The sequence below is a fragment of the Brassica napus genome, chromosome A7 (genome assembly GCF_020379485.1).
Source record: "Brassica napus cultivar Da-Ae chromosome A7, Da-Ae, whole genome shotgun sequence".
NCBI classification, from domain to species: Eukaryota; Viridiplantae; Streptophyta; class Magnoliopsida; order Brassicales; family Brassicaceae; genus Brassica; species Brassica napus.
In genome coordinates this window covers 7525648-7551143 of record NC_063440.1, presented here as the reverse complement: position 1 = coordinate 7551143, position 25496 = coordinate 7525648, and the positions used below count along the sequence as shown (strand labels likewise).

The window sequence follows — 25496 nt, the reverse complement described above, 5'->3', positions numbered from 1 at the left end:
CAAAAAAAAATCCACTTTTCATACGAGTTTACAAAAATATCTAAATGAGATTTAAGAGCTTGATATTTTCGGTTTTGGTTACAACCCAAACCGAAACCCAAACTAGAATCCGAAAATAGTTAAATATGTTAATATTTTTATAAAGAATGTAGTTTAGATGTTTTAGAATAGTTTAAAGATTTTTGTCCTTTGTTTTATTTTTATTTTGAATACTTTTAGTTAGTTTAGATAGTTTAACTTGTTTCTAATTAGATTTTTTTAACAATTTATATATTTTGAGTATTCGTTAACTTTTTAAATCTAAAAAATATTTTTGGGAGATTTTAAATATTGACTATAATCCGATTTAGAAGGAACCGAACAAAATGATCCAACCCAAAAATTAATTAAACCTGAATGAAACTTATGAGCATAGTATTGAAAAATTAAAAATCTGAATCAATCGAATTGTTCCAACAGAACCCCAAATGTCAACGTCCATGCCTAGCAATGGCGGTTTCTTATTTATTTCTATTTTCTTTATATATTAAATCACTAGTTTTATACCCACCTGGTTTTGGTACATCCTTTTGGATGTTTAAAGAAAAGAACTCTGGCTCTCCACAAAATATGAATAGTTCAAACTACTTGAAAGAGAGAAAGACCATTCTTGGCTATTTTTTGATACCAAACTTCTCTAAATATTCTGAAACAAAAAGCAGGAAACTGAAGAAAAAAACCTGTCTAGATTATTTTGAGCATCTACTTTTGGTTACAGGTAGCTTAAAATGTCAAAAACAACAAAATGTATCGGTTTTCATCTATATTGATCTAAACGGGCATCTTCAGTACGAGCTGACCCTCCATAGCACTGCAACATACATTAAAGCACATCATCAACATGGCCAAGTCCCCAAATCGTTACTGGAATTATAATCATTTGTAGATCAGGTTCACAAAGTCTGTGATTACCTTTTGACATAGTAATAGCAGAAGTCGGCAAGGATGAAGGTTTGAACGGCCTCGGCTAATAGAGCCATCGGGAACCAGAAGTAACCAGCGCCGATTAGCCATAGGTAATGTCCACGAGACTCAAAGACCTACATTTGCACACCATTAGTCTCTTGAATTTAATAATCGTGGAAGCTTAATGGTTATGGAAGAATTTTACAGCTCTAATTACCTGGATAAGCCAATGAGCGCATGCTAAAAATCTAGCGATACCTAGCGCAAACACGTAATGAGCTGTGAAAGGCTCTATGATCTGAAACGATTGTTCGGGAAAAATGTTAATACTTGTCATTCTACATATATAATTGGGTTAATCGCATGTAAGTGTAGTTAATAAGACTTGGATCAATGTAACATGACCAAGACGAATACTCAACCAGTAGACCTAGGAAAACATAATTTGTAGATATCTCAAAAGCGACTTACTTGAGCATTCTGCATTAATCGAAGCTGAGGCAGAACAGAGACAGATTCCAAGTAAACGCAAAACGCCCACATGACACGGTTGATGTAAGTATATCTCGTACTCGGGTGGATAATGAAAGCAAGGATAGCAGATGGAACAAGCTAGTAGAGAAAAGCATGTTACTTATAATCATCTTGAGAGACAAGAAACAAACAGACAAATCACATTATTTATATCAAAACCCATATTACCACATAGTAATGGTGGCAGTTGTCCAGAGTCTTCACATAAGATGCTTTCAGTTTGAACCGAATCATATAAATGACCCACAAAGTCGAAACCAAAGTGGCGAAATCCAGAACTGTATGGATATCACCTTCCATGCTTATACTGCAGATCAGCCTCACAGCAAGAAACACTGCTGTCACTTCTTGAGACTTTAAAGAAAGACCTAAAGCATTAAGCCATTTGACATCATTATCAGCCAAACCAAACCAAACCAAACACAGTATAAAACACAACGTTCACTTCTGTTAACATTTCAGATTCCTTAGGACAAAGCTGCAGCTATAAAATAATAATATCATGATTATTTTACCGGAGCAAGTCTTTTGACGGGTGAGTTTATAGATGAGGATTATGATTCCGGCGGCATGGATGAGCTCAGAGGCAACAAAGAAGTGGTTGTGATTCTTGACGGTGAATCTAAGAAACACGACGAGGATCAGAGAGAGGATGATCCCTAAAGGTATCTTAACCATTTTCGATTGGTGTCTCAACCACCCGAATACAACGTTCACTGCGGAGACGCCTCTTCTCTTCCCCATTTTTGGTTTGATCTGATAACCAAATCTCTCTCTGTCTCTCTTTCTCTATGTTTTGTGTATGTTACAGAGCTTTTATGCGACGTTTCTGAAAGTAAATGATACGTTTTGTAGAGTGAGCGGAGACACGACGAGGGCATGCGGCTTCTGACGTGGCGATTACTTTTTTTTATGATCTGACTAACGAATAGAATTAAGACACTTGGGACTGATGATTTCTTTCTAAGTCTAAAATCTCGATTGTGATTTGGGAAAGCCTTTAATTAGGAAATGAATTTATGTCTTTGACTATTTATTTCCCATTTTGTAAGATTTTATTTTATAATCAGTATAACTTAGGAAGCCAAAATCAGAATCTTGGACCAGAAACACAGATGTGATTTTTATATTTTTATGAAAAAAGATTTGGATACTCTGATCTAACTCAAGGATAATTAATAGGTAAGTGTTGTACAATTTTTATAGCCATAACTGTTTTATAGCATTAAATATTTTTTCATTCATATTATGCATATGATATTTAATGATTGTTATTTTTAATTAATTTATTAATTCTCATATTTAACAAAATCTAGTGTTATTGGTTTGATAATTTTCATAAATTTGTTGTTATTCAAAAAATAGATACTAATAATTTTATAAATCTACTAAAATTAGTATTACTGTGAATTTTATATTACACAATTTAATTCATATATGTATAAAATTAGATTCTTAAAATCTCTATAAAATACATTTCATAGATTTTTTAATATATAAAATTCACTCTAATTATTTATATATTTAATTATTTTCTAGTTTTTAAAATCAACTGACTCAATATAAATCCAGTCGCGATAACCCCCTAGTCTTTAACTGTAAAGAACAAACTATTTAAAATATAAATATATTGACTTTGAAATATTTATGAATCTAATATTAACTTTCAAAATTATACCCAAATCAAAAAGCATTAAACCTACAAATACAGTATATCTTTTGAATCTACTCAGACATATAAGCATGAACAAAATTCAATGATGATGTAATGATGTATGCATAACTAGATTACAGAGATTAAACATGGGTTTAAAATGCCATTCTGGTCTCCCCATAACTTTAAAAGTCTGATAAAAAAATGAAAATTTACTTAAACAATGGCTCAAAATAGTATAAATATAAGTCAAAACTCGTGAGGAGCGAGCTTTAGGCAAAACTAAACCAAAAATAAAGAAAATCGAAGTTTTTCCCTTATTGAACTACCATAATATGAATAAGAATTGACATTCAGGTGCCCGTTTAGGTCCACTTAAGTCTTTTTGGATATCATTTTTTTGGTTCTGAAAATGCCCCATTCGGGTATCATAATTTTTTGGGCCGGTTTCGAATCAAGTCAATTCCTCCCGGATCAGAGTGGGTTTGATTTTGATGTAAATGAGCTAAAAAATAACCGGATAAGAGTTGTATCCAAAACGCGTTCTGAAAATTTTATCTTAAGTAACCGAACTCCCTTAATCAGTTTGGTATTTTGTATCTAAGCAACCAAATTTCCCCAAAGTAACAAAAATAATAATTATGTATAGTTTGAATTAGTTATTTTTTATTCGAAAGTAACTATGTATAGGATTTGTTAATTCGCTATCAAGAAACTCTAAAAAAATCTTCGATTGCCTAAAAACTATCAAAGATTTGCACCAAAAATTTCCTTACCTGGTTAAGGCTTTACCTCTACGTCTGGGGAGAGTATGTTGCTCTCAATCCAGTAGTGAATCCAGGTTACGATCAATCAGTTTAAAAAGCTAATACACAATCGATATCGTAACAATTAAGACTTGATCTAACTTGTGTATCTTTGTTATGCAGCTTCTACAAGTACCTCAATCACAAAGCAATGTTGAGAACCTTTCAGACAGATCGCAAGCGTCTTCGCGAGTCTTGGAAGCAAACTTATATGGAGAAGAAGACGAACACCAAGGAACAAAGTCAAAGTGCAATTTGTGGCTGGAACTATGTGTTCGATTGTATGTGGACAATCTATGAGCATAAACTAAAGAACACACTGTTAACGGTGTTTGTTTACTACATCTACAGGACCACGTTCAGAATTCATTAACTAGAAAACACCGCTACCTACAATTGATATATGATATCCAACACACACTTATGCATACCACTCTTATCTAGTTACAACGACCACATCAACTACTACTCAATGTCTTTCCTGACGAGTATAGTTTTCTACAAATAAACCACCAACAGAACTCACCATATCTGTCTGGTGGGACAACACTTTACACATGTGTGCCTCTGTCAAGAATACCCTAGGCGTGTGCCTTATTCTTTGACGGCCTCCTGGTATTTATCTTGATTGCTAAACCCTAACCATAGGATCTTCAAGCAATCTTTTCTTTTTCTTCTCATAAGAATAAGGTAGTTTTTCTCCATCTTAAATAAACTATATAACATGATTATACAACCCAACGGCCACATCTTGGCTTGTATAAGTCGAACCCATGTTGACCACTTACATATTTCAGCACTCGCCGCACAGCTCAGCTTCTTGTATGACTTCATACACCAGTTTCCGTACTACTTCAGAACTAGAACATGAAACACTACATGCATTGACACATCTTCTAACATGTAACATGACATGTTATTAGTTCTTCTCAGGATAAAAATATATTGTTTCCAAACCAGTAAGATGGAGAGATTGGCAAGAGAAAAATTATGGGAATAGTACCATGCACATGATTGTTTTCAGTAATTTCAGCTCATCACACAAATGAACAAGAATCATTCTTCCCTAAGAACAAAAAGAAAAGAAAACATAACGAGTTACATCTTTTTGGAATGATGGTAAGTATTATTGAACAATAACTAAGAAACCAAGCCCAGTCCCAAAATCGCTACCGAATGCAAGCAACGGTAAGACACAACAAAATATATCATAAACAACTGCAACACAAGGAGTCATGGACACAACAAATCTATCGTAATAAAACACACCAGCCATAAACACATCCGCGATTAATATTACAAGTTAAAGAGTATTTCATATTGATCTTCAAGATGTACACAAAACCAGATCTCAAAAGCAACAAGCAGTGGCCTTGCCATAACATAGTGAAAAGGATCCCACTGCCACAAATACGAACTTTAAAAGTTAGAAAAAAACATGATGCTAACAAAGAGCAAAGATGATAACCACAAAAGATGTCATAGATGGAGCAGGCAACGAAAATCTACCACATGAAATCACATCACGATTATGGAAAAACCAGCAAACCCCTCTTCTTTCAGTCAGAAACAGCCGCAAAGGTGTAAAATTAAATCTGCAAAAAAAAAAAAACAGAACCAAAGGATGATAAAGGCTTCTATTTTAGACATTGTTAAACGCACAAGGATCCAATATTTATAGTTTGTACCCAAATTTTAGTCAAAACTCAATATCAGAGAAACCCATCAACTGATTCAGACAATTATCCCAACTTTAGCCATACAAAAGAAAAGTCAAGGGAGCAATTACGAAAAAGAAAGAAAAAAAACAGACCATCATGATTGAGAAAGAACATGATCAAGCTTGAGAGCGAGAAGAAGGATGAAGGAGAAGAGAAAACTATGCGCCGAAACCGCTTGAAACGACTTCCAAACTCTTCTCCAACTCACAACTCTTCTCTGCACCAATATTTCTTTACTCTTAAGTCTCTAAATCAATCAGAAAGACCCTTTTTCACACAGCTCACAATTCAAAATCTGATTGTGTGAAATTAGATTTTTTGCAGAAAATTTCAACAGACAAACACATAAGAGAAGAGAAAATGATTCTTTTGGAGAAAAAATGATTTTTTTTTGAGTCAACAGAGGATGAGTTTCCACGACAAAGACAGATGATGGAGATGATGACAAGCTTAGTTTACGATAATACCTTTTTAGTTTTTGTGTGTGACTATGTATAAAAATGAAGGGTAATTTTGAAAATTTAACATTAGCTTTAGACTAAGGCTACAACTATTAGTTAGATGTTTTTTTGTTAAAAAAAGTTGAGGTTACATATTGTTAGAAACTAAATTAGAACAAACTTGAAAAAATATATCCCCTATATATTAAAAGAGAAGCATTACAACATATTTTGGTAGCCACATGTCATCAACACAATCATTCTTAGAATCCTTAGAAAAATATGTTAGTCCATATAAATATATAATAAGCTTTTTATTAAACTAACCATAAAGTAATCATAAATTTACTTCATTGTTTCCTTAAATAAAAATCACGGAATTACCTAATGTGGCTAAAGTATATATGACAATTAATGATTTTGATTAATAATAATTTGATAAAAAATTACTCTATTCTCTATCATTTTTTAAAAAATTTAACTTATTAAAATAAATTAAACAACCATATTAACTATATAATAAAAATTTAGATTTTTTCGTATATGCTATATTTTGAATTTTTAAAAACGAATCTAAATGACTAAAGTTATTAAAAATCTCACATTGAAATTTTTGTGATCCATGGTTTAAAATTTATGTTATAACAAGATACAAATGATTACGAAATTACATAAGTATGAAGTCTCATTTAATAAATATTTTATATATATGTATATTAATATTTTTTTAAAATAAAATATATACCATATAAAATACATAAGTATTTTAATTTCGAATTTGCTTTAAATTTTTTTGATAAACATTTTGAACAATTATTGAAAACTTAATATTTAGATTTTAAACTTTGCATTGAATGTTTTTAAAATTATAAATTACTAAAACTATTAAACATCTCACAAATTTTTATTGTTATCATTGATTTAAATTTTTTTTGTTATAAAGAAATACAAACGATCAAAAATAATATGAGTATAAAATATTTTTTAACAGATGTCAATATTAAAAATGTACTATATATCTATGTTAATATCATGTAAACTTAATTTTATAACGTATATAAAATAGAAAAATGGTTTGTCTCGATTAATAAAATTTATTTAAGTATTTGTATCAATTTAATTATATACGTAATAGTTACTAAATTTTTAATTATTCAATATATATTTATTATTTCATAATATGTAAAAAATATATAATACTTAAAAATAATTTATATTTAATATTCATTCCGCGCAAGGCGCGGATCTTAACCTAGTATATTATTAAAGTAGAAGTACTTTAAGCTTTTGTTTGGAAACATGCGTATTAGTAAAAAATAAATATAATGATGTTTGGAAACATTGATAGCAGTAAGTTAGGAAAAAATAATAATGGACTTATGCTATTAAAAAAATTGGAAGTTCATCATATTATATTAAAAAGTAATGTACTTATATTACTTGATATACATATTCAAATCAAAATAATAATTTAAAATTGATTTATTTCAAAAATTCATTAAAAAATATACACATATTCAAAAATTCATTTTTTACTAACATATTTTCCAATAGCCACTATAAAAATATTTTCAATATTTATAAGAAAAATACAATACAAAGCCCAATTTCAAACACCAACTTAAATTATGGTTTTTATATTTCACATTAAAATATAAGATAGATATATGTGATTAGTTATATGATTGTACAAATAAAATATTATTAATTATAAGATTACTTATTTGATGGTATGTATAAAATACGATTAATTATATGATAACACATATTTTTTGTAACCTATGATGACACATATAGGATATATAATAGTGATTAGGGGTGGGCGTTCGGGTTCGCTTTCGTGTTTGTTTGGGATTTCGTGTTCGGTTCAGATCTTTGAAGATTCGGTTCGGATTTGGACAACCAATTTAAATTATTTTAAAAAATTTAAATTTATTATATGCTTTAATTTTTTTAAAAATCTATAAACAATAGAATATATTAGATATAAATTTGAATAACATATGTCAGAGTACCTAACTTAACATATAAATTAGTTTGGTTTAAATATTTAGATAGAGAATTAATAATTATTTAAGTATTTTTGAGTATATTTTAACTATTTTAGATATTTACGTTTGATTATTTGTATATATTTTCAAGTATTTAAACGAACTTAAAGTATCATATATATTCTGGATGTTTTTATATATATTACATCTAAAAATGACTAATATATATAAATATATAAATCCACTTTGGATACCCAAAATATTTTGGTTCAGATCGGATTATGTTTCAGTTCTTCAAATACTAAAATTTTGAATAATTCAGATATTTAATCAATTTTGGTTCGAATTTGGTACTACTTAATCTGATTGGGATCGGTTCGGTTTTTCGAATTCAAGTTTTTTGCTCAACCCTAAATAGTGACATAAAAAACAAATAGCATCATATTTTTTTAAAAATACACCTGGGTCGAAATCTAGTTATATTTTATAATTTGATGTGTAAAATAATTAGATTTTTTTTAGCTAATTTTATGATTTGTAAAACAAATAAACAAATTTGACATGATAAAAATATAAAAATAGTTTAATTTTTAGCTAAATGATTTAAATATTGTAAATATATTTAAATTATTTGTATATTTGTGCATCTACCTTATTGTAGGCTTAATCCTAATAGTTGATAAAAGTAATAAAATCACAATAGTGTAGTCTTCGCGAATCTTGGAAGCAAACGGATCGGGAGAAGAAGACGAACACCGAGGAACAAAGCACCAGAGAAGATGAACTTTCCTTTCACGGAGGAACGAAACGTGGATCCTCGAGCTCCTCTTAGAACCCTCTGTAATCTTTCTTGTTGTATATGTTCTCTCTAGATCCCACGAAGAACTTCTCTAGCTCGAACACCTTGGCTCTCAGCTTTGTGAACAACCACTTTTGTATGTGTGTAAAAGACGAACGACAAACCCTTTTCAATAGATGGTCTTCACTTGATTTGTTTGGTCTTGTTGTCGAAGTTGGCCCAGCTCACCTTGTCTCAAATTTTTGAGTTTAAACCTAAATGCTAAGGGTACGACGACGTTTTCCAACATGTTTTGTATCGAACTGCTTTTAAATTGACTAAATTTAACTTGGTTGTTGTTGAGCGTCTGGTTAATATCTTTTTTTTTTGTTTCATTTTTTTTTCCATTTTTGTTTTGTTTTGTCTTTTTCCTATTTGAATAAGTTGTTAAAAGGAACAGTTTTACAATAGTGTAGTAGTTTAGTTTAACTCTTGTGACAATACCAGAAAGCAATCCTTCTAGAAGAAAAAGGAAATGGACAAGAGTATCATAATTTCTATCATATTTACCATTCAGTTTGACTGTAGGAACTTAGTTTGCAACAAACTCTTGAACTCACAAAAAGAGGAAGCTCATTTTGCACTTCTTCCAAAGTGTTAAACAAATAAATAATTCATTTCTCGAAGACCATCATTTTATGGGTTATCATATAGTAAAGAGAAAAGCTTATACAAACAAACAATAATATCTCCAAAGTAATAACACCGGAAATCAATCAAATATGAATTCGAACTCATCCCAACAAGAACAAAAACAACGAGCAGATCAAGCAACTACAGAAACGCAAATCTTCAGTCATGTATATATAAGATAACAAATTGCAAATTGCAAATAAAAACAACCATAGCATGCCATGCTCTCAATCTTTTTGCCATGCTCTCTTGAGTTTTACTGATACATCCTTGAAACCTTTAAACTTTTATTTGGAACCTTTCTCAGAGGGAGGCAATACTGTGGACATGTTGAGGTGCGATACGGACAAAACAATCACGCTGCTTTAAGAATCCATAAGAGCGTCTAAACTCTTTATTGTCTCCAATGCCTAGGAGCCTAACTCTTCTAACGTTTTGTGTTTTAACATTGTAGTAAAAAATGTAAAAGGGTCCAACCTCAGGTGACAAGCTGGTTGGAGCCATAATGATCTCCCCATCCTTGTTGGTTCCTGGAAAAGACATTTCGAAGCCCCAAACAGAATCCCACACGGAGGAGGGAAACACACAATGTTGCTTTGACCATTCATGTTTCACGGGGTCTTCTAATATCCATAAATCAAAACTATTGAAACGATCATAAGGGTATCTCACAATAGAAGCTAGCTTCCCATTGTAATCTATAAATATGGAATCCTTGCCCCACCGAAGGAGAGTCTCATGTGCTTGGATAAAACTTAGTTTCTCAGTTCTAACATCAAAACACACCATAACTGGATTCCTAAAATGGGGTGAGTTACGAGCACCATAGTAGATGACACCATTGACGCATACTCCCACTGATATCGGTCTATAAGGTCCAGGGGTACCCTCAATGAGTCTCCATTCTTGACATGATCCTCCTCCCAATGTTAACACCTTGTGGTCTAGATGATGATGAACAGAAGAACGAGAGACTCTCGATTCCACAAACAATGCCTTATGTTGACCTTCAATCGGATCATATCCCACGAATCTGGTGGAACTGTGCAACTTTATGACCTGCTCCGTGCTAGGGTTACACACCATCAAGCCACCATGAACGCCAACGGTGAGAAAGCCATGGAGAGAAGCGAAAGACTCTCTGATGGAACTCAGTCCCACTGGTATTGCCATCTCCAAGTTTGGTACCAAAGAAGAAGAAGAACAAGACTCCCCAAACGAGAAGAAGAAGGTGAGCTTCGCTTCAGGCTCATTGCATACACCGTTAGCCAAAGCGACTATAAACCGTGATTGCTTTGAGGACATAGAGAAGAAGGAATCGATGAACCCTCTGCTTCGGATGATGGAAGACCAAATTTTTGACACGCATCGGAACTTCATAAGAGACTTGGCACCCATTCTACTCACTATAGCCATCTTTAGATCGAAAGGGAGCGAATCGAACTTACTACTTGGGCTTGTCTCATTACCATCCGCCTCCTTCTTGCGTTGAGGGAGTGCTTCTTGGTGGGTCGACCTCGCAGGCAATCTAGTCACTCTAGCAGTCTTCAGATCAACTGCAATCGGACCTATCTTACTTCGGCTCCTACACAACCTCTCCTCCTCTCGCTCCTTGCGTTTCATGGTCGCCCAAAAACCCTAAATTAGACCTGGATTTGTGGGAAATCGAACAGAACCGCAAAGACTTCTTCTTGGGGATTAGACCAAATCACAAAGACATCGCCAGGTTCGTATAGGAATTATTTGTCGGAAATCAGATAAAATCCGTTCGATGTACACATGTTTATATTTATATTTATACAAATATACAATTTCCTTTTTTTTAACCCTTTTATATATATATTTTTTTTTTTAAAAACAGTTTCCTATTTACTCCAAAATCAATTTTTTTTTTTTTTTGTCGGCTATCCATGTAAGCTAGATCAAGTGGTGGCAGACGAGCCGATTCTCCGAGGAGCATCTCCGTCTATCCGGGTCTGATCTATATCGGAAAAAATATATCCTCTGCTCCTGACTTCTTTTGCAAGTGTGTCCGCTCGACCATTCCTACTCCGAGGAATATGAGACAAACTCACATCCTCGAAGTTCTCATGTAGTCTCTGAAACACCTCAATCTCTGTCGCAAAAGTTGGCCAATCCATTGGATTAGTAGTCATGTCCACGAGATCCGAGCAGTCCGTCTCGAACCGTATTGAAGCTATCCTCATGTCTCTCATACATGAGGTTGCTCAAAGTAAACCTTCCATCTCAGCATGTAGAGCTGAGAGGGCCCTATTGCACGCCCGTAATCCAAAATGTTCAGAACCCATATGATCCTTCAGGCTCCACCCTAAGCCACTTACGCTACCATTATTGATCCATGACGCATCAATTTGACAGGTAGGGATTCGGGGTATCCAAGGAGGCACTATCTCGACCTCTGAAATAGGAGGATCGTCATGGTCCTCGTTTGCTTCCTCTTTTTCATTAGCCTTCCTCCAACATTCTGCCTCAAGGGACGCATGTTGGAGAGTATCAACCGGAGATACGACTTTTCCATTAAAGAATTTGTCGTTCCTCGCCTTCCAAATGTACCAACAGATCCATGGAAAGGTATCGAATTGTGGTCTCAGTGGAGCCACTTCTTTTCTCTTCCAAAACAGAAAGTTCATGTTTTGGTATATAGATGTACTCGGGAAGTAACCCGGAAGGGACAGATAGTCCGATAAAGCCCAAACCTGAAGGGCAGGGGGGCATTCAAAAAGAAGATGATTAATCGACTCCAATGGGTCAGCACATCTAGGACAACTCCTATCGGTGCCCAGGTGCCTATACGTGAGCCTTTCTGCCGTCGCCACAAAGCCCGATATAGCCTGCCACAAGAAATGTTTCATCTTGCTCGGGGCCTTTAGCTTCCACACATGGCTCTGGAGGCTCGTGATACTCGGTTGTATAACGCCTTCTTGTGTACTCAGCTTGATTGATTGGAGTAGGTCGTAACCGGTTTTAACTGAATACATTCCTGATTTTGTGTGATTCCAAACATATCCATCTGGGACAAGAGATCGAGATGGTTTTAGCCCAAGTATCAAAGTGATATCATCCGGGTGAAAGAATTCTCGTAAAAGCTGGATATCCCACTCCTTAGTATCATTCCTAATAAAGGACCGAACAAGAAGTTGGGGTAGTCTGTAAACAATGTGGTCAGCAGGTCTAGGTGGTCGAGCCACTGAGTCTGGAACCCAAGCCTCACTCCAAACCCTCGTATCTCGCCCTGTTCCAATCGTTTTCCGTAAACCCGTAATGAGTAGAGGCCTTGCTGCAATGATACTGCGCCATCCATATGATGGTGAGTATGTTCGTCGATCTTCCAAAGGAGAGGTATGATTGTAGTACCTTCCTTTTAAAACACGTGCTAACAAAGAGTTCGGGTACTGAATTAATCTCCACAATTGTTTTGCAAGAAGCGCTAAATTGAAGTCGTGGATATCTCGAAAACCTAGTCCCCCCCCCGAATCTTTGGGGTTACAGATCTCGTCCCATGCTATCCAATGCAAACCTCTGCTATTTTGTTTTGAGCTCCACCAAAAATTTGAAGTTGTGCTCCTTAGTTTATCGGTAATGCCTTGTGGAAGCAAGTAACATGACATCACAAAAGTCGGAACTGCTTGGGCCACAGATTTAATCTGGACCTCTTTTCCTCCTTTGGAGAGGAGTCTAGATGACCAAGTGTTGGCTCGCCCATTTATACGATCTTGTACAAAGGAGAACACTTTCATTTTTGAGCCACATATTTGTTCGGGTAAACCAAGGTACATCCCCATGCCTCCTTCAGAAGAGAAGCCAAGGACTTCTTTTATATCTTTCTTCAGAGCCAACTCCACTCTGTTTCCAAAAAACATCGAGGATTTTGACGCATTAAGTCGCTGTCCTGATGCCTTCCCATATATTTCTAGAATGTCCATGATCTCCTTGCATTGGCTTAATTCCGCCTTACAGAAGAAAAGACTGTCATCTGCGAATAGAAGATGGGAGATCCTTGGGCTCGCCCTAGCAACCCGAAGGCCTTCAATCTTCTTTTCCGCTTCTGCTCCGTTCAAAAGTGAGATCTACGCTTCCGTACACATGATAAACAAAAAAGGGGAGAGGGGATCTCCTTGTCTCAAACCTCTCCTAGGTAAGATTCGCCCTCTTGGTTGCCCATTGACTAAAACTTGATATGTGACCGACGTGACACAACACATAATGAGATCAACCAGTCTTTCATCAAAGCCCATCTTTAACATCAAGGCTGCTAGGAAATTCCATTCCACTCTCTCATAAGCTTTGCTCATATCTGTTTTAATAGCCATAAAATCACTCCTACATCTCTGGTTCGTCCTTAGAGCGTGAAAGTTCTCTTGTGCTATCAAGATATTGTCAGTAATCAAACGTTTTGCCACAAAGGCAGATTGTGTCTCTGAGATCAAGTGCGGGATAACCCTCTTAAGTCTCTTACATAGTAGCTTAGAAATAATCTTGTAGCTAACATTACAGAGACTGATAGGTCTGAACTCAACAATATCCCGAGGTTTCTTCTTTTTCGGAATGAGGCAGATATTTGTCTGGTTCAAAAGTGGGTCAAAACTGCCTGTCGCAAAGAAGTCTTGTACAAGTCTAATAATGTCTTGACGCATCTCACGCCAGAATTTCTGAAACAATTTACTGGTCATGCCATCCGGTCCGGGTGCTTTATCCGGGTTGATGTCGAAGAGAGCTCTCCTAATCTCCTGTTCCGTGGGTTCCTCCAAAAGTAACCTATTATCGGCATGAGACACCTTTTCAGAAATGAACCAGAGGGAGGTGTCTAGCTCTGTCGGCGAAGAGGTAGAGAAAAGGTCTCGAAAGTATTGAACAGCCACGTTCTCCACCTCGATTTCACTCTCTACCAGCCTCCCATGTTTATCTTTGATACTGATGATCCTATTGTGGGCTCTCCGTTGTTTTGTAATGGCATGATGAAATTTTGTGTTTCTATCCCCATCTCTATACCACTGATCTCTATTTTTTTGTTCCCAAAACTTGTTTTCTTCTCGAAAGGCCAAAATTAATTGTTTTCTCAAATCCTCCAATTCTTTCGTTGTAGAGTTTTCATCATCTTGTGACAAGTCTATCTTATGTTTTAACTCTTTAATAAATATATCAGAGTTCATTGGATTTTGCTTCTTCTAAGAACTGATTTTATTTCGGCATGAGGTAATTTTTTGATGAAAATTTCGGACTGGAATTTCCTCAAACTGTCCCCATCCCGAGATTACCGCTTCCTTGAAACCTGGTTTTCCTATCCATCTTTTGTCAAATCTGAAGCTCTTCCTTGTCCGCCTAACATTAGATTGAATGCGTGCCAAGACCGGTCTGTGATCCGACCCCCATAGTTGTAAACATTCTACAATGGAATGGGTAAATAAGGCGTGCCATTCTTCATTTGCAACTGCTCTATCAAGTTTGCATTTAACTTTCCCGGATCGTCTTTTTCCCACCCACGAGAATGAGTTTCCTTTATATGGGAAGTCAAGCATTCCACAATTTTCTAGCATGATACGGAAAGGGAGAAAAGAGCTCTCTAAACGACGCCTTCCTTCCCTCTTCTCATGATTTCCGGTGATCTCATTGAAATCTCCAATCATAAAACATGCTCCACCTCGGTTGGTACTCATGCGTGACAATCTTTCCCAAACTAGGTCTCGATGTCTAACAACAGGGTCCCCGTACACAAAGGTCATAAAAATCGCGTGTCCTTCAAGTCTAGTCTCAATATCAATCATATGCGCATCCGTATATAAAATAGTAACCGACCGACGGGTCATCCATATAAAAAGTGCAAGTCCACCACTTCTACCAACAGGGTCAACAGTAAAAACATGATCATATCCAAAAGATACTTGCACATCTTGCAAAAACCTCCGATTGTTCTTAGTCTCAGAAAGAAATAAAAACTTAGGTAAAAAACAATGAAACAACTCATGTAGATGCTCCTTAGTCAAGTCGGCTCCCGCCCCTTGACAATTCCATGCAATTGTGTTCATCCTGGAATTTTTGGTGGTTTATTACTTCCCACCTTGGCTGATTTTTTAATGTTCTTCGGAAACATCTCTGCTTTTTCAATATCACTTGGAACTTGAGTATAGGCTGTAGAGAGACCCTTATGGAGTTTTGGCCTATTCTTTGAAACTTTTTGCTTTGATGAAGTCCGGCCCACCACAAGGTTTCTTTGTCTGAGAGAAACGCCAGTAGCGATGGGGCTTGGAGAACCTCTTTTCTTCTTCGCCGGAGATGGACGCGAACTGGAGGAAGGCGTCTGAGTAGAACGAGAATCCGAGCGGTGATCTGATCGAGCATGTGGGCTTGTTTTCTCAGAAAATTTATTGCTTTCCTCCAAAGCAGAGAGACCATCAATCGCCAATTGCTTCGACACTTTCGCAGAGACGATCAACGCCTCCTCCTGTTCCATATCTTCAATTAGCAAGTCATCTTCATCCATCAGGTCATCATCATCATAGTTAACCTCATTAACCATCCAATCTTCATCCTCTAAGATTTTTTCAGCATCGGGATCCTCCACTGTCTCCATCGTCTTCTCCACAGGCATGTCAGTTTTGTTAATTATCTCTTGATTCAGAATCTCTTCTTCTTCTAGAGTCTGCTCATACCAGCTCTTTTCTTTTTCTTTTACAGGGGGGATTAGCAGCGGGGCGTCTTGTGGATTGTTTAGGGAAAGAAGCTTCTCATCGTTGAAATTTAAGCTTTTTATTGCAGAGCTTCCTTCGTCAGATGCGATTTCCAAGTCAGACTCTTTCCCTTTCAGCTTTTGATTTGCTGATGATCTCTTTTGAAGGTTAAGCTTAAATGGCCTTTCTCTTACATGTTCTGGGGATGAAGTTCTGATGCTTTCTCGTTGAGGTTCCTCAGTCACGGGTTCAAGCGGGGCAGTAGGGAGAGCAGGTTGTTTCGCGCGAGAGGCTGAGGGGAGGTGCTCTTCCTCAGAGATTTTCTTAGAAGGTAAAATTTTGCTCGTTGCTTTCCGTTCTTCTACTCTTTGTCTACTTGAGGCAAAAGATTCCTCATATCTTCTCTTGTTGTAAGTTTCTTTTTGGTGTGGCTGCTTTTCTAGTTCACGAGGAGCATGATGGTGGTCTCGGCGGGGATTCTCTCTAGAAGCATTACGGGAGTCAATGCGTTTCCAAACGCTGTCCCTGTTGTCTCTTTGAGAGTAATCTCCCGGTCGCCTTTCTTGCAGCACAGGAGCCTTTGAATCAGGTGCTCTCGATCTCCTTGAGTTCTCGCCATTCCTATTTGCCTCATTTCTGGAGTATAGACCTTGGTCTCTTGTTAACTCTTTCTCTTTAGTGAGATGTTCTTTATGTTCATCAGATAGCTGGGGGCAAGTTTCGACTTCATGAGATAGGAGGCGGCAGTTGTGGCACCAGCGGTGGAGGTTTGAGTATTCTAGAGATACAGGGACGATTTCACCCGAGGGTAGTTGGGCACGGAGATTAACCTTCAAGGGAAGCTCTGCATACAGCTCCAGCTCAAATTTTGCTGCCTTTGCTTCCACATTTCCTACTAGCCCGAGTCTCTTCCCCAGTGCTCTGAAGATTGGGTCAAGCCAAAAGTGTGTCGGGATACCAGTGACGCTAACCCAGAAAGTCATCTTGTTAGGGAATGAATGGCCTATGTGGGGAGTCCAGCGTTCCAAAGCGAAAGACCACTTGTTGAAATGGCATGGACGTTTGCTTAACACCTTATGAAGGTCCGCTTCTGAATCAAAGTCAAATTGAAACCTATAGTTCCCTAAATCCACACCTCTGGCTCTACCTTCCACATCCCAGATACTAGGTCTAGGCAGGAGAGCAATGAGGGCTTCAACACTTCGTCGCTCTTTCTTGAAGAGCCTACCCACTAGGCTGAGTTGGTAGCGAGCAATGAGCTCAGAGTTGTCGACGTCGGGAAGGATAACCAAGTCATCATCTTCCTCTTCATGCGGTTCCTTATTGTTCAAGTTGAGGTTGTTACTTGGTTGAGACATCCTTTGGGTCTGAGAAAACTCTAAGCTTGAGAATAAGAGGTCTTGGAGGAAACTTTAAATGAGGAGCAGAAGCACCGTTTGCAGATCTGGAGAAAACACCGGTAAGGTCTTCCTATTGTAGGAGCTTGGACTTAACAAAGGAGATATAGCATGGAGGAAAATTGTAGGATTACAGCTTTGAAAGACTCTAGTCAGAACCGAGCTAAACGCAACGGTCTGAAGAGAGTGTCAAACTGTACTGAGTTGAGATGTTGAAAGCATTTCTTTGGTAAGAGGTTTCCATCAGACTGTTGAAAGATTCCATGACTTGAGATTTCCTTGGGAGTTTAGGACGAGAGAAGCACCGGTGAAAAGTGAAGAATTTTTTAAAAAGTTATGAAAATGTCGCCGGAAAGAAGTAGATCTAAATCAAACCACCGTCCGTACGAGGTTTAGAAGGAGGGGCTCCATTCTCGAGAAAGTGGTTGCGGCTTGCTTTGATACTCGGGCCTGGGAGCATTTGACTTTTGGACCCTCAGACTTCAAAGTACTAAACATGCATTTTCAAAAATTTATTTTTTAGATGAATTTATTCTCTCTAATAGATCACACCAAAATATGTGGGCTGTCCATGGAACTAAACCAGTCCACATCTCTAATGGATCACACCAAAATATAATATGGAATAAATTAACTCTATCCTAATGATTTATTAGTCAAAAACGGGAAAAAATTGACTATAAATCTGTCTAAAACTACAATATATTCAAACATTTTTTTTTGAAAAACATTTATACTAAAAAATCAAATTTTTGTAAAAAAAAATCAAGTAAAATTGTTCAACTTATAAAACCCAAAAAGAAAAATTCAAACTTCAAATTTTTTTTTATGTTTTCTTAAAAATTTTATAAAACCAATTAAGATTTTTTATCTTCTTTTTTCTATAAATCCTGACCAGAAAAAACTGTAAAATTTTATTTAATAGTAATTATTAATTAAAAATTAATGATAAACATGATAGTAACAATTATTTAGTTGTAAAGAAAAATTGTAAAAAATATTATTGATATTAAAAACACGAATTTTGAAAACGGCAACTTTTAAAAATAGTTAATATTAACTGAAAATAATTATTTGATAGAAATTTTATATTTCAAAATCCTAGACAAAATATCATTGTAAAAGATTATGTAATTTTAATTTCCTTTTCTAAAATCCTAAAAACTGTAAAAGAATATTTTTTTTCCTTTTTTATAAAAAAATTCCTAAACAAAAGAAATTTGTATCATATTTTCAAGTCCTAACCAAAAGAGAATTGTAAAAATTTATTTGATAATATTCTTAAGAGAGTATTTGGTGATGAACATGATACTAAATATTATTTAATTAACAAAAGAAGTTTAAAATTAGTACGATACGAATTGTAAATATATTTATTTAAAATTATTTATTAATAACTAAAATAATTATTTGATAGCAATTTATTTTTTCTGAAATTCTAAAGAGAAGATAATTGTAAAAGATTATATGACAATAATTGTTCTAGGTTATATGACAATAATTGTTCTTTTTCTAAAATCTTAAACAAAATTGTAAAAAAGTATTTAATATTATTTTTAATTTTAAATAAATAAGAAATTTATAAAATAGAATGTTTTCTTTTTTTAAAAAAATAATAGCATAATAAAAATTTAAAGACTTATTTAATAAAACATTAAATTAGTACATAAGAACATGTATAATGTTGTTAGTGACTCGATTGGTGTATTTGACTTTCATTTTTTTTTCATTCAATTTTTATTTATTTTGGGTTGTGTTCAGTTTAAACGTTAGTATTTTCTCTAATCCTAAGTACAAATTTTATAACAATTCATCTATGCATCATAATTATAAAATATAAATATTAACTTGAACTTATGTGTGAAAACAGATTTTAATTATAAAACAAATCTCAAACAACATATGCAAAAAAATAATCATAAAACTAGGGGTGGGCACTTTACCCGATATCCGAAGTGGCACCCGAACCCGATCCGAAAATACCGAACCGAAATCCGAACCGAAGTAGCAAAATACCCGAACGGGTATTGAATAAGGAGAGATTGGATACCCGAACCCGAACGGATAATACCCGAACCCGAATGGATATCCGAATATAACCGAACATATGTATAATTAACCTTATGTTTCTAGTTTATATCTCTCATTTTATATAAAATATTTATATTGATACTACACATAATTTAAGTTCATATGATATACATACAATTACGGAAAAATGATTTGCTACTCACTTAAAATGCATGTCAAGTTTTTTATTTCAAAAATTAACAAAAAGTTATATCCAAAATTAAAAAAAAAAACTAAATTAGTGCCTTTTTAGTTTTAAAATGTTATGTCCAAATCTATTAACCATTCAATCTATTAAAAATAAAAAATTAGTTAACTAAAAGTTATATTTTTAAATACAATAAACTTGAGAAATGAAAATTTTAATTTTTTTTTTTCAAAATCTAAATATCCGAACCCGATCCGAAATAACCGAATCCGAACTAAAAATACCCGAACCCGACCCGAAGTACAGAAATACCCGAACGGGTTCTAGACCTCTATACCGAAATACCCGAAAATCCGAAATACCCGATCCGAACCCGAACGGGTACCCGAACGCCCACCCCTACATAAAACTATGATAAAATAATTTATTATTTTATGGTTTTTATTAAATCAAAACATTAAACAAAAAGGCTCATATCTTGTATACTATATGATCTAGTAATTAGTAAAAGTTGAAGCATATATAGCTTTTTTTTACCGAGGAGGCAAGACAGAATCTAACGAAGTAAACACAATCTAACGAAGGACACGTGGGGCGACGTAACTGGTCGTGAAAACGAGAACTCACGAGAAAGATATTAGTCGATTTGACTTTGTCTTTGTATCATAAATCTTCTTCGTTCGATCTCAGTGGCTCTGCGGCTTCTTACGGTATGATGCCAAAGGATTGTAATCTGGTGGATGAATATTTGAAGTTTTTTTTTTTTTGTTTTTGGTTTCGGGCAACTCTTTCTTCCTTTGGATCTGGAATCGATAGCCTTTCTGGGGGTGACGACGCTGAGTTCGAAGGTTTGATATATTTCTTTTTTTCGATGATTGAAATAAATACCCTTTGCTCAATTTCTTCTTCTCTGGAATTATATTGAAAACCCGTTTGGAAAGTCCTCGCCTTTCTAGGTTATTATTATTCTTGACGATTGTGAATTTGAATAAATTAGGGGTCTTAGATCCATCTTGCTATATGCTTATAGAGCCAATTGATTGAATCAATATAGTTCGAACTGCTGATGCGACTTTCACACACAACTCTTTTGTTTCAATTGTAGAGGAGGGTGTATGTGATAATGAGTTCAGGACCAGGGAATTTCTGTCTGGTCCACGTCAGCCTCGTGCCTGTGCTTAATGTTGTTGGTGAACAGGTCAATTATACTACTTTGGTTTTCCGCAGCCATGATGTTGACACCATTTGATTCTGTTAAACCTCATTTTGCTTTGTTGTTTTCTTTCAGAAACCAAACCGGCACAGCATAGTGTCCTGAGGTTTGGGCTTGACACAGATATCTCTTAGCTTGTCGGAGCACAAAGAACTATTGGAAAGAACAAAATCGATATCACTGCCCCTGTAATAGCCTCACATCCCCTCTTTCTTTATTTGCTTTGTTTTATGCTAATAAATTTTATCTGAAAGGCCCTTTTTGTTCTATCTTCCTGGTGCAGACTGGAGCACAAATCATTTACGCCAAATACTCAGGAACCGAGGTTGAGTTCAACGATATTCTCAAGGAAGATGACATCGTTGGCATTCTTGAGACAGAGGACATCAGAGATCTCAAGCCCTTGAATGACTGACTCTTCATTAAGGTTCGCCTCTTGTGCTTATGTCAAAAATCATTTTTATATTATAAATTATTACATAATATGTGTTAAAAAAAGAAGAAGAAGATAATCAGCTAACACAATTCTTCTTAAACTTTATATATTCTTAAATTATTAACAACCAGAAAATAAATCTAGTGTCTACTTAAACCTCATTTTGCTTTGTTGCTTTCTTTCAGAAAACTAAAACCGGCACAGCATAGTGTCCGAGGCTTGGGCTTGACACCAGATATCTTAGCTTGTCGGAGCACAAAGGTTTGTCTCTCATCTAGAAATTTTGAGTATCTTGTGTGTTGTTTATCTTCTATTTCGGATACAAAATTCTCAAATCCTTTTCTTCATTAAGGCATTTGAAGAGAATGTAAAAGAAAAACTAGCTCCAGTTTTGCGATTGTCCCGGCGGTAAGATGCTGCTACCTTTTGTTCCTTGTTGTTATGTCCTCTATTTACTTGAAATCTCTTGTTAATATTACCAGCTTATGGTTGTTGTTTCAGCTTGAGCATATCTTCACTCTCTTTGATGCTCCCAACATTTGGCACATTCCTATTTTGCTAGGTACCTTTTCTTCAACTAAGTTGCATTCTTAGTCGCTATGCTATTCGTCTATTAAAAATCACCAAGACAACAATGCTCATTGCACATACTTCCTTGAACAGGATCAGAAGTCTCACCTTGCAATCTCAAAAGTGCTCAATCTTACTAGGTGTGTATTTATACATCTTGTTTTTGCCTTTTGGTGTTCTTGATATGTTGTTTGGTGGGTTGGATTCCTGATGTAAATCTCAAACCAACATCACATGTATGCTTTTTACCTGTTCACAAGTTTTAAACTAGAATCATGCTTTTTTATTCTGTGTTTGAGCATAATCCAGATGCGTATAAAGCTGCTAAAGGTTTGAGGATGTATTCCCTGCAACGCAAATGCAACAGGTATATTCTATATCTAAATGTCCTATTTTGAATAATGACAGAAAGATTCGTGTGGACATCACTGATGGTTTCTATATGCATTGTTCTTGTCTCAGGAGCCTAGAAAAGATAATATTGGAAGCTGTAATGATTACATGTTGGTTGAAAGTATTGGAGGTCAGTATTGTGACCGTCTGTCTCATTATGCTTTTACAGATAAAGATAGGTAAATAAAAATATTAGTATGAAACAGTATTATTGGTTGGGGAGGGGTTGTTTAAACCTTTGGAGAAGTTTTGGGGTTTTTTAAATCCTTTGGAGAAGTTTTGGGGTTTTTTTAAAACCTTTTCTGATATTTCCCCTCAGTCTATAACCTGAGTGAGTCTCATTCTCTTCCCTCGTCAAATTTTTCTAGGGTTTTGTTGAGAGAGGAGAGCAAGAGCAAGAGCAAATATGGCGGCACCAAATCCAGCAAATATGGCGGCGGCACCAAATCCTCCACTAGGTATGGTTGATTACGGAAACTTAACTGATTATTATGGAACAGAAACGGAAAGCTGATTTTAGAAATGCATCTAGGTGACGATATTTATATTTACGGAAAGTTGATCTGCGCATTTATTTAGAAATTGATTTTAGAATAAGCCGATTATGGAACAGATACGGATTTTGCTGCTTTGGCGTATTTGATTTTGAAATGAAGCTGATTTTAAAAATTCATCTAGGTGACGTTATTTACGGAAAGTTGATCTGTGAATTTATTTAGGAATTGATTACAGAAGAAGCTGATATGATATTTGCCTTTATTGTTTGTGTCTTTATCATTAGTGGTATGGAGCTGAAGTGATCGTTCTGGTCTTGATATTGCCTTGATATTTTTATTTTCAGATCTCCCTGATTATGTACGATTTTCTCCCAAGAGTCCTGAAGTGATCCTTTTGCTCAAGCGTTTCATACGGAAGGAGCAGATGCCTACTTGTGCTGTACAGTTTCATTCCCATGCAGATCTCCAAGACACAGTATCTAGTAACGGGTGGAGTGCAGCAGCGTATCCTTATTTTGAAGAAGATGAATACTGGTTTTTTCTGCATAGGAAACAACAAGCCACGGATAAGAAGAATGTTGATAGAAGGCTTGGAGACTTGGGGACATGGAAGGCAAGGGGCAGGAGTACTAACATCTACATTGGTGCGCAGCTGGTAGGCATCAAACAGAAGTATGAACTAATGAAAGGCAAAGTTAAAACTGGATGGTTCCAATTCGAGTACACAAGGTTTTCCAACAAGTTCGAGAAAATCTGTGTAGCCCATCTCATCTTTGTCAAGAAGCCTGAAGTGGATTATCCTTCTGATATCAGTGAAGAAGAAGAAGAAGAAGAAGAAGAAGAACAAGAAGAAGAAGAAGAAGAAGAAGAATCTGCTGATGAGGAAGAGCAGGGTTTGCAGGTACAGGCTCCTGAGGTTGAACTTGTGAATGAGCAGCAGGGTCTGCATGAGCAGGTGTTGAACTTGGAAGAAGAAGAAGCTGCTGCTTCTGATGAGGTAGAGCAGACACTTGCAAATGAGCAGCAGAGGTTGCAGCAGGTGCAGTCTCATGAGGTTGAACTTGGGAATGAGCATCAGGGTCTGCAGGAGCAGGTGGTCAACTTTGCTCATGAGGAAGCGCTGACATTTGTGAATGATTTTCTGGACGATGACGATGACGAGGACTGGGCTCGCTTCTTGAACACTGACGATGATGGTCTGGCGATTGATGACTTGTTCGAAGATGGTGATTCAGAAAAGACGCTAGAACATGTGAACGAGCAGCAGAGTCTGCAGGATCAGGTGCTGAACTTGGAAGAAGAAGCTGCTGCTGCTGCTGATGATGAGGAAGAGCAGACACGTGTGAATGAGGTGGAGCAGCAGGGGGGGGTTGCAGGTACATCCTCATGAGGGTGAACTTGGAAGAAGCAGCTGCTGATGATACGTGGACTCGCTACTTGAACACGATGTTTGATGAGTTATTGGGAGATGATAATTCAGAAAGACACTAGAAGATTAAATGAAGCTTCATGTCGTTGAACTTGCTATGTTTTGTCCTGAGACTTCTCTTTTGTTTTGTCTTGAGACTTCTCTTATGTTTTGTCGTTAGACTTCTCTTTTTGGAAACAGCTTTTACCACGTAACTGCATATCTTCTACCTCCAGATTAGTGGTACTGAGAAATTAGCTTGCATTCAGAAACTTGAGCTATAGAGAATTGCATCACTTCCTTATATTGATCTGTGTGGATAAACTTTGCCATTTAGTGTAATCTTGATGTCAGATCAGAACAAGGCCGGAGCCAATGGAAACAGGAAGGAGCCTGTTGTGAGATGTGCCAATCTACTTAACATGCACGTAACATGATGAGCCAATATGATACAAAAAAAAATTAAAATAGTTTCAAATTTCTTTTTGACTTTAAAATAAACTTTAGAAAATTTTTTTTTTTTTTTTTGAAAAAAGAAGAAGAAAAAAATCAAATTCAAAAACGTATTATTCATCAAACTCTAATTATTTAAGTAATAGTGTATGTGTTTTCTGCAACTATTCATCAAACTCTAATTTTTTTTTTACTTATCACCAATTACGCCGTTAAGATATTTCTTTATCGAGATTTGTATATCTGATTAGATCTGATATGATCGGTTCAATTTTTAACTAGTTTTCCTATTATCTATCTATACTATTATTTGCGAAGTAAATTTTTGGAATCGAGCTTTCACGTTAAAAGTTAGACTGGTTAATGTCGTTGTTACCCTTAATAAATTGCTATATATAATCTATACTATTATTTGCGAAGTAAATTTTTGGAATCGAGCTTTCACGTTAAAAGTTAGACTGGTTAATGTCGTTGTTACCTTTAATAAATTACTATATATAATAATTTAGTTAAAAACAAATTTTATATTAATAATATTAAATTTCTAAGAAGATAATTCTCATATATTTTGTTGTTATCTTGAAATAATATTTTATATTTCTAAAAAATAAGATAATACTTATATGTTGTGTTGTTATCTTTAAATAATATTTTTATAATAAA

At 35.4% G+C, this 25496-nt stretch overlaps 4 protein-coding genes across 8 annotated transcripts; 1 reads left to right on the top strand and 3 right to left on the bottom strand.

Moving 5' to 3' along the window:
• Window positions 1-633: 633 nt before the first annotated feature.
• On the bottom strand, window positions 634-2297 carry LOC106431013 (ER lumen protein-retaining receptor erd-2.2-like). Its single transcript, XM_013871811.3, has 6 exons — window positions 1995-2297; window positions 1648-1847; window positions 1417-1557; window positions 1163-1243; window positions 952-1079; window positions 634-850 (listed from the first exon to the last, which is right to left on the bottom strand). The coding sequence occupies exons 1-6, from the start codon at window positions 2221-2223 to the stop codon at window positions 811-813; spliced, it is 819 nt and encodes a 272-aa protein (XP_013727265.1). The 5' UTR covers window positions 2224-2297; the 3' UTR covers window positions 634-810.
• A 7299-nt stretch (window positions 2298-9596) lies between these two features.
• LOC106431010 (putative F-box protein At1g32660) lies at window positions 9597-11364 on the bottom strand. Its single transcript, XM_013871807.3, has one exon. The coding sequence runs from the start codon at window positions 11183-11185 to the stop codon at window positions 9866-9868; it is 1320 nt and encodes a 439-aa protein (XP_013727261.1). The 5' UTR covers window positions 11186-11364; the 3' UTR covers window positions 9597-9865.
• Window positions 11365-15602: 4238 nt separating this feature from the next.
• Window positions 15603-18474, bottom strand: LOC106431019. Its single transcript, XM_013871817.2, has one exon. It carries the CDS (start codon window positions 17604-17606, stop codon window positions 15603-15605), a length of 2004 nt encoding a protein of 667 aa, XP_013727271.2. The 5' UTR covers window positions 17607-18474.
• A 1985-nt stretch (window positions 18475-20459) lies between these two features.
• Window positions 20460-24595, top strand: LOC106431041 (FK506-binding protein 5-like). Of its 5 annotated transcripts, XM_013871832.3 has the most exons (13): window positions 20476-20573; window positions 20680-20711; window positions 20969-21061; window positions 21152-21264; window positions 21360-21503; window positions 21698-21773; window positions 21865-21920; window positions 22014-22074; window positions 22176-22222; window positions 22392-22449; window positions 22545-22605; window positions 22844-22933; window positions 23317-24595. In XM_013871832.3, the coding sequence occupies exons 12-13, from the start codon at window positions 22882-22884 to the stop codon at window positions 24360-24362; spliced, it is 1098 nt and encodes a 365-aa protein (XP_013727286.1). In that variant the 5' UTR covers window positions 20476-20573; window positions 20680-20711; window positions 20969-21061; window positions 21152-21264; window positions 21360-21503; window positions 21698-21773; window positions 21865-21920; window positions 22014-22074; window positions 22176-22222; window positions 22392-22449; window positions 22545-22605; window positions 22844-22881; the 3' UTR covers window positions 24363-24595. The 5 variants fall into 5 exon arrangements, with proteins under 5 accessions (XP_022545521.1, XP_013727287.1, XP_013727286.1 ...); XM_022689800.2 differs by having other exon boundaries at window positions 20460-20711; XM_013871833.3 differs by having other exon boundaries at window positions 20460-20711; window positions 22545-22654.
• The last annotated feature ends 901 nt before the right edge of the window (window positions 24596-25496 follow it).

What these genes read in the sequence shown, in the direction of transcription:
- LOC106431013 (XM_013871811.3), bottom strand. Translation starts at nt 2,223, where the DNA reads ATGGGGAAGAGAAGAGGCGTCTCCGCAGTGAACGTTGTATTCGGGTGG. An exon ending in ACTGCCACCATTACTATGTG is followed by an intron (nt 1,558 to 1,647) that starts GTAATATGGGTT and finishes TTTCTCTACTAG; the next exon opens with CTTGTTCCATCTGCTATCCT. An exon ending in GATTAATGCAGAATGCTCAA is followed by an intron (nt 1,244 to 1,416) that starts GTAAGTCGCTTT and finishes CAATCGTTTCAG; the next exon opens with ATCATAGAGCCTTTCACAGC.
- LOC106431010 (XM_013871807.3), bottom strand. Translation starts at nt 11,185, where the DNA reads ATGAAACGCAAGGAGCGAGAGGAGGAGAGGTTGTGTAGGAGCCGAAGT.
- LOC106431019 (XM_013871817.2), bottom strand. Translation starts at nt 17,606, where the DNA reads ATGTCTCAACCAAGTAACAACCTCAACTTGAACAATAAGGAACCGCAT.
- LOC106431041 (XM_022689800.2), top strand. Translation starts at nt 22,882, where the DNA reads ATGGCGGCACCAAATCCAGCAAATATGGCGGCGGCACCAAATCCTCCA. An exon ending in GGCACCAAATCCTCCACTAG is followed by an intron (nt 22,934 to 23,316) that starts GTATGGTTGATT and finishes TTTTATTTTCAG; the next exon opens with ATCTCCCTGATTATGTACGA.